The sequence below is a fragment of the Myotis lucifugus genome, unplaced genomic scaffold (assembly GCF_000147115.1).
Source record: "Myotis lucifugus unplaced genomic scaffold, Myoluc2.0 scaffold_247, whole genome shotgun sequence".
In the NCBI taxonomy this organism is placed as follows: Eukaryota; Metazoa; Chordata; class Mammalia; order Chiroptera; family Vespertilionidae; genus Myotis; species Myotis lucifugus.
In genome coordinates, this window is record NW_005871295.1 from 351,251 (window position 1) to 360,158 (window position 8,908).

At 53.3% G+C, this 8,908-nt stretch overlaps 1 protein-coding gene across 1 annotated transcript in view; it reads right to left on the minus strand.

Annotated features, from left to right (window-relative positions):
* GLI2 (GLI family zinc finger 2) overlaps positions 1 to 207 on the minus strand; it is a 163,377-nt gene extending 163,170 nt beyond the window's left edge. Inside the window, exon 1 of the mRNA XM_014464383.2 lies at positions 50 to 207. Coding sequence (XP_014319869.1) covers positions 50 to 185 — 136 coding nt within the window. The 5' untranslated portion in view covers positions 186 to 207. The remainder of the gene's footprint in view (positions 1 to 49) is intronic.
* Positions 208 to 8,908: the final 8,701 nt, after the last annotated feature.

Here is an 8,908-nt window from a genome sequence, read left to right on the forward strand (position 1 = left end):
TAATGAAGGAGACCCCTGCTGCCCTCCAAGTGTGCAAAATAGAAGGTACCTCCTTGGGCAGCCGCTGCGGCCGCGGCCACAGCCAGAGCAGAGGTCTTCCTGCCCGCGTCGGGGAAAGCAGCGCCCTCCGGGATCGCACTCTTGCCTTCTTTTTTCTCCGCGGAGGCTGAGGCGGATGTGTCCATCTTAGCTGCTCATGGTCCTGGTGGCAGCCCTAAAGAGAAGACAAAGACACTCACCAACGCTGCCCCAGACCCAGCCGGGAGCGCCGACCCAGATTCCCCGCCGCCACCACCGCGACAGCAACCCGCTCCATTCTCTCATAATTGGGAAGGAGGGTTTAATTAATTTTGAGGATTATTAGTTCTGAGACTCATCTGGTCTTTGAACGACCTCACGGACAACAGGTGCACGTTTTCATTATTTTTACCCCAGATTTTAAAACCTAAGCAACAAGTCAGTTCCTGCCGCCGAGTGGTGAGCAGCGAGGAGAACTGCATTGAGATATGAAGTCAGCATCACAGTTTTCTCCAACTCAGAATCACAGGAGAGAAAAGAAATCGAGAAACAACGGCGTGGGGGTCCAGGAAAAAAGCCCTCATTTCCTGTCCCTTCCCTGCTCACCAGGCTCCATCTTTCATGTATTCATGTGCATGTCCGCTCACTCATTCATCCTCACATTTTCCATCATTTATTCACGCACACACACTCAGTCAATAGATCTTTAAGCCCCTACCATGCAGCCGGCACCGTGCCTGGTGCAGAAGACACAACACAGTCCATGGAGCTTACATTCTACTCAGAGACAATAATAAGTAAGGGGAAGTCAATGTGTGTTTAGCTCCAGCTAGAGAAGGGCCCTGGGAAGAGAAAGCAGAGCTGCAGGATGGGGCAGCGTGCGAGGGGCTTGCCCCTGTGAGGTCAGAAGGAGCCCAGGACAGCCACGGGGCAGAGGCCAGAACCAGGGGCCTGGGTGGGAGGGCCTGGCTTGTGTGAGCAGCAGCAAGGAGGTGAGCACAGGCCCTGGAGGGGGGACAGGAAGTGACTCATCGTGAAAAGGGGTCATTCTGCTGTTGTGTGGAGAGCAAGTTTGGGAGGAAGGGGCACTATTGCAGTGACCCGGGAGCTACGATGGTGGCCTGGGTTGGAGGGAGGTGGTGGCCCGCGGATGTGCTCTGCAGGCAGAGCCAACAGGACCTGGGAGAGCTTGGGTGCGGCTGTGACGGAAAGAGGGGTCATGGCTAGGGAGGAGCACCCAGGGGTGCAGGCACGGGAACGCTCCCTGCTGGCGGTGGGTCACAGCAAGCGCTTCACTAATATGCTTCATCACTCGCACATGCGGCTGACTCAGCGTTTGTATCGGATGTCACAGAATAGAAATGTGAAAGTCATTTTTCAAAAAAAAGTGAGATGTCAAAGATGGCTCCAATTTTGACGGAGCAGCTGGATGAATGAGCAGCGGTGCCATTTGCTGAGATGGAGCACCGGGTGGGAAGCAGGTCCGGGGCATAGGTCAGGAGCGCGGTTGGGCCATGAACCTGTGAGATGCCTATTAAGACCCCCAGAAACTGCTGGAGATGCAGGCTGGAGCTCAGGGGAGGAGTGGGAGCTAGAGATGGGAATATGGTGGGCCCAGGGCAGGCAATGCTTCCAGATCAGAAGCCGGCCAAGGAGAGTGAGCAGGAATGGCCAGTGAGGGGAGGGGAGGAGGGAAAAGCCCAAACACCAGGAGAAATGTCTTCAGGAAGAGGAAGGAACAATCACCTCGGCCACAGGAAATGAGGTCAAGACTAGGAAGATGAGGTCGAGCTGCAGGTTCAGCCACACGGGGTGACCAGGGTCCGGTGGGGTCAGGAAGGGCCTGGGACGAGTGTGGAAACAGAAGCCATCTCTCAGGAAGCTTTGCCATAAAAGAAACAAAGAAAATGGGTGACAACTGGAAGGAGTTCAGGAGGCCGTGGTGGCTGTCCCGGGAGGGAGGCGGGCGGGTCCGCAGCCCGTGGAAGGTTCCGCCCTGGTAGAGGGCTCGTGGACCACAGAGTGGCAGAACGGAAGGCAGTGGTCACTCCATCCCTGGGGCCTCAAGGCTAAATCACCTGTAGGAGCCAGAATCTCATTTCTCAAATCTGCACCCTACTCGGTGTCTTTCCAAGTAAAAGTTGGAGTGCACGAGGGCACGGTGTGATGCATGCAAGACGGTTCCCAGGGCCGCTGGCTGGCCGAGTGAGCAGCACCTCCCAGTGTGGTCTGCACACAACAGCCTGGCCGCTTTCGCCACCTTCAAACTCCCTGTCCAGACACCCACGGCAAATGGGGACAAAGACGTCTTCTGAGGATTCTGGTATGTGATGGAGTTCCCTTTGATCTCAAGATTCCAGATCACTACCTGATCCTTCAAGACTACTTGTAAAATCTGTTCTTTCAGACTCTGACTGTCTGAATGGCCTGGGCCTGCTCCACCTTCTCTGCTCCTTTAGCCTGGCCCCAGTCACTTGAGCTGTACCTTTGAGTCACCTTCCTCCTCCCCAGTCCCCCACACATCTGATCAGCTGTAATGGCCATTGTTTCACCACCAAAGACCTAACCAGCACCGCCTCTCCCAGCTGGCTACTCTGTACCAAGCGTTCTTCCATCTTGGGTTAGTGCTGGGCACCTTCCACACCACCTTGCCCCCACCCCAGGTCACCGCCCATCTGACAGCCAGGACCCTTTCTCAAAACCAAATCTCAAGACTTTCCTAAACTCTCTCAAACAAGTAGCAGCTGGCGTCCATGTGCCACATACCTATCAATAAGAGGCCCCAGACCTGGCACTAGCACTGCCTGCCTTGTTTCACAGCCAGGCCTCGCCTGAACACTTCCAAGCCCAATACAAGTAGCAGCCATCTGCAGATCTCTCTGTAGCTCCTGTCAGGTGGCTCCAGGCAGTGGCTGACTTTGCACCTCTCGGGAGGCCCCAGAGCCAGTGCACCCAGTGGATAGCTTCAGACCATACCAGATTACAACTCTACACATCCACAAGTGACACACTCAAGGGGCAGACCCAGTGAGCACCAACGTCTCACTGAAGCAAGTCCTGCTCCATAGGGGTGTCTCCTGCACATCAGCTCTTCCACTGTAGTTGCAGCTGGTCCTCACAGCCAACTAGCCTGGTGGTCAATTCTTCCCAGTGACACCAACAGCAATCAAGGCTCAACTACAAAAAGACTGTGCACACAACCCACACAGAGGTGCACCTAGAGTGACCAGCTCAGGTGACTGGGGAGGCTGAGCCACTGAGCTCTACAGGACACCTACTACACAAGGGCACTCTACCAATTCCAGGAGACATAGCAGCTCTACCTAACACATAGAAACAAACACAGGGAAGCAGCCAAAATGTAGAGCCAAAAAACATGTCACAAATGAAAGAATAGAAGAAACCTCCAGAAAAAGAACCTAATGAAATGGAAGCAAGCAAACTACTGGATACAAAGTTCAAAACAATGATTATAAGGCTGCTCAAGGATCTTAATGAGAGCTTCAAGGTACTTAATAAGACTTTCAAGGATCTTAGTGAGAATTTCAAAGACACGACAAAGGACCAGTCAGAATTTAAGCATACACTAACTGAAATAAAGAATAATTTACAGCAATTCAACAGTAGAGTAGAGGAGTCTGAGAATCAAATCAACAATTTGGAAGATGAGGAAATAAAAATACCCAATCAGAAGAGCAAAAAGAAGAAAAAATATGAAGTTAGTGTAAGGAGCCTCTGGGACAACTTCAAGTGTACCAACATTCACATCATGGGAGTGCCAAAAGGAGAAGAGAGAGAGCAAGATATTGAAAACCTATTTGAAGAAATAATGACAGAAAACTTCCCCTACCTGGTGAAAGAAATAGCCTTACAAGTCCAGGAAGTGCAGAGAATCCCAAACAAGATGAACCCAAAAAGGCCCACACCAAGACACATCATAATTAAAATTCCAAGGGTTAAAGACAAACTTAAAAGCAGCAAGAGTAAAGCAGTTATCTACAAGGGAGTGCCCATACGACTGTCAGCTGATTTCTCAACAGAAACTATGCAGGCCAGAAGGGAGTGGCAAGAAATATTCAAAGTGATGAATAGCAAGGACCTACAACCAAGATTACCCAGCAAAGCTATCATTTAGAATTGAAGGTCAGATAAAGAGCTTCACAGACAAGAAAAACCTAAAGGAGTTCATCACCATCAAACCAGTATTATATGAAATGTTGAAGAGTATTCTTTAAGAAGAGGAAGAGAAAGAGGAAGAGGAAAAGGAAGGGGAAGGGGAAGGGAAAGGTGAAGAAGGAGGAGAAGAAGAAAAAAAGGTAACAAACATGAACAATAAAAAGGCAATAAATACATACCTATCAACAATTGAATCTAAAAATAAAAATAAGTGAACAAGGAATCTAATGAACAAAATAAACTTATGAATAAAATAGAACCAAAGGTATGGAAACATGGAACAGATTGACCAATCTCAGAAGGAAGTGGGGAGTGAAGATCTTACTAGTATATGCACATGTGCATAACCCATGGACACAGACAATAGGGCGGTGAAGGCGTGGGGTGTGGTGGGAACTCAGTGGAGGGGGGCAATAAGGGGGATCAAGGGGGCCATCTGTAATACTCTCATCAATAAAGATTTTAACAAAAACAAATCTCACCACATCCCTCCCCTGGATCAAGGCTTTGCTGAACCCCCGGGCCTTCAGGTAAAGTCTTCCTGTATCTACCTGCAGCCTCCTCTCCCCACCTCCTCTTCACACTCAGTTCCCTTTAAACCACCAGGCCTCTGTTCAAGCCATGCCGCCAACCAGAGACTCTTCACCGTCTCCTATTCCTTCTTCAAGATGCCACTCAGATGTCCCTTCCTCCAGGAAGCCCTCCACTCCTCTCAGGTCATAGCCACTTCAACTTCTGGACCCCTGCAGCAACCAGACACCCCCTTATGGTACTCATCATCCCCTCCAGGTCAGGCTGGCATGGAACAACCGCTCGGGAATGCCGGTCAAAGGCTGCGAGGGGCCTTTGAGGCATCACAGCGCTTAAGTACAAGTAATTTTGTGAACAGCATAGGTTTTCCTCCCAAGAGGTGAGGTGAAGGAATTTAGGCCCAACTTTGAAACACACCTTGAATTTGGAAATAAGGACAAAAAACAAAATAACAGCTAGAACAACAAACCTTTAACAAGCGATTACCAGCTGTCAAGCACGTTATAGTATTTTATATAGGAACAAACCGACGCCCAGAGAGGCTGAGTAACTTGCCCATAGACAAACACCACAGTGAGCACCCGCTCGAGCGACGATCCTGCAGGGCAAAGGGTTTTGCAGAGTTCCCTGGCAGGCCCTGAAGTAACTGACTGTTGAGCCCTTCAGATACGGAGGCACTGGGCCAGGAGTCTAGGAAGCCCTGGGAGCAGGACTCAGCATGGCCCCTGTCCGAGAGCCAAACCCAAGGTGGGGAGACTGGTGGACAGGGACCGCTGGCCAAGGGCTGGGCAAATGCTACAGCTCTGTCTGGGGCTGCTTCCAAAACCCTGGCTCTACCTGTCTGCTGAGGCTGACCAGGGTGGGGCAGGGGAGGCGTGTGCAGTTACACATTTACTCACTAACTCTTCACTCGCTAATTCTTCATAGGCAAATCAGCTTCGTGCTTCACACTGCACTAGGCTGCGCTGGCCAGGCTCCACACACACACACCCCCTGCCCCAATGAACTGGGTGTCCTTCCCTGCATTTGGACACTCCCCCACCATCAGGGCACCTCTTGCACAGCTGATCACAATCTTCTATGCACCTAGCTGGCTCTCTGCTGGACTGGGACCTCCTCCAGGGCAGGGCTAGGCCTTGTGCCCCTGGGTCCCCAGGCCCAGCTGGGCAGGTACTCATGGGATGAGGTGGGCACAGGGACCAGACTTGCATCTGGAAGGCACAGGCTCGATGGACTAGAAACCAGCAGAGTGAGGGCAACCACAGGGCTGGCACATGTGACCACACCCAGGCTCCTGGGGGGTGTCCCCAAACGCAGATGGGAAAACTGAGGCCAATAACTCTGAGCCCTCACTTTAGTGTCAGGGACTCCAAGGAAAGAAAGACACTCAAGAAGGGAGGGACTGTGTCAGCTTCTAAGGGACATGAGGAGGTCGGAACGAAAAGGAGGGGAAGGCTGTGATGGTGGGGAACAGCCACTGCGGCTCCTGCAGGCCAACACCCCCCTGCTGTGTTGTCAGAGTGATGTCATCACCCGATTCTTACAGAGGAAGGAGCTGCCCCCGGCGCCACTTTCCACGGAGGAGGCAGAAGGGCCAGGTCAAGAGCCAGGGGCGCTGGGCAGAAAGCTGCCCGAGGCCTCAGGGCGAGGCCAGCCCAGGACCAGGTGAACAGTGTGGAAGGGTATTCACCCAGATTCCCCTCCCCAGACTGTCCAGGAGCAGATGGGACTCCCTGAAGGCCTGCGGGGAGCTGGCCCGGCCAGGGACCCCACCGTGCCCCGTGCCACAGGCCTCGTCTCCGCAGATCAGCCACCCTCCCCTCCCAGGAGAGGAAGGCAAGAGACAGAGAGAGGCTTGCAAATCACAGGCATTAGCGGGATTAGCACAATTTCTGGGTAAACACCGGGCTGCAGGGTCCCAGGCAGCCACTTTCACTCTCTGAAGCTCCTCTGATCAGAGGCAGACGTCTCCGCCTCGTCAACAGCCTTACCTGGGCCCCAGGGGACAGCAGAGGCTCCAGCTCAGGGCTCCCACACCACAGCCGGGGGCTTGCTGGTCTGTGTGGGGTTATGTCCCACAAACCGCACAAAAGCCTCCAGGACAGGAGGAGTCGGGGGAACAGCATTCACGGGGGCAGGAGGAGAGAACACCCTCTCTAGTGAGGAAACTCACTGCTCCGGCAGGTCTGGGCTCACAGAGGGGGATGCAGCCACGCTTCCGGTTCCGCTAAGGGGAGGGGCATGGACCCGAAGCCCCCAGGAGCACCCTCACCCTCAGGAGAGGGCACGCAGGTCACCTGCCCTCTGGGCCTCGGCACCCCAGGCACGGGCAGCACCAAGAACCTCAGAAGGCATTCCGCGGCCTCCTGGAGATCCGATTCCCGGGGTCTGGGTGGACAGTGGGGGACAAACAGCCACATTTTTTACAGAGTCCCATGGCTACTTCCAATGCACTGGCAGGTTTAAGAACAACTGCACCGGGTGCTCATAAGGACCCTTCAGCCTCCAAACAAGTTATAAGTTCCCATTAAAAAGCAAGGCTGCATCAGCTGAATGGAAAAAATAAATGTTTATCTTCGTTCACTTGGAACTGGAAGTTGGTGTCTCCTTCAGCCATGAACGTGGGCACCAAACTGCAGTGCCCATGAGCCTGCCACCAGCACAAGCCACAGATGTGCCCGCACCTGCTCGCCACAGCGTTGCACCAAAGGTCGTCGTCAGGCCCCTGACCTTGCCGGTGGTGCCGGCACATGTATGACTGCAGCACAGAGGCGGTGCCGTAACATTTGCTCCCGGCAGGCAGGACTACTGGCTCCTGTGTATGTTATTCTCAGCACTGACAGCATTATTCCCAGGAGGAGTCCCCGGCACAGAAAAGGTTAAGAACTCCGATGAAAAAGACTGACTTGAAGAATAAATTAATTATCAGAGCAGAATGAGCGAATCTCTCTGAAACCTGCGATCGCAGACACCTCCCGCCACCTGGCTTCTTTGAACTCCTCTAACGAGTGAGTCACAGGAACTGGAGCGGCTTCCCGGGCCAGTCAGTCTCCAGGAGACGCAGCCTTGCCTCCCAGCGAGCCAGCCTCCCCAGCCATCACGTCCTCACTCCTCTCTGATCTCAGCCATGCGGCATGCGTGCCCAGGCCCCACACGCACAGGCACACATGGGCACACACAGAGCACACACAACGTAGAGCAACAACCACACCCACAGTCACATGCATGCAGGCACCCACAGACCACATCCACACATCCACAGCCATGCTTGTGCTCTTGGGCACACATGCACAGTCAACATGCATACATGGTCACATGCCACACACACATGTACTCACATACACGGCCACACGTGTGGGCACACCATTGCATAAGAGATGCACACATTCCCATGGGTGTGTAGAAAGATACACACACATACACTGGCGATAACAAACCCCCGCCCTGCCTTTATCACAAAGTTATTTTTCAGATGAAATGCGATAAAACACATGAACGAGCCTGGAGTGAGGAGCATTGCCAATGCGGCTCAGATGAAAGGACATGAGCGTTATAACAGCTTATAATTGAAAAGAGGGGCGGGCGCTCAGTCTCTACTGGCCCCAAGGTCCCGAGGACTCGTCCCATATCCTCTCTGAGTAGCCAGATGCCAACTGCGTCGTTTCATTACCACAGTGTTGCCATCTGTAAAATGAACGTTCTGAAGTGTGTTCCGGCCTAAGGGACAACAGTCCACGGTGCAAAGGCCAGCACATCAAAGCAAAGGGGGCTGATGTCCGTGTTGGAGGCACGAGGGAGCAGACACGTGCTGCAATCCAGCCCCCTGGCCCACCTGGCTCCAAGCCCATGCTCACTCCACCTGGCAGGAGGAAGAGGAATGGGTGAGGCGAGGAGGGTTCCTGGGACTGCACTTCGCTGGGACTCCGCTGGCCCTTCATGGCAGGGTCACAAAAATCCCGTTTTCAAATGTGAGCATTAACTCTCCCAAGGGAGAGCTGTTTGTGCCTGGACTAGTGCAGTCACGGCAGCTGTGTGTCTTTGCCATATGCCGCCCCCTCTCTGAGCCTCCATCTCTTCCCTGTAATCCAGAGCATCCTCCAACCTCCCAGGGTGGAGACGGAGCACCCTTCCCAGCACAGTCGGGGGCATGTACTATAGCAGCAGCCCCCCCACATTGGCCCAC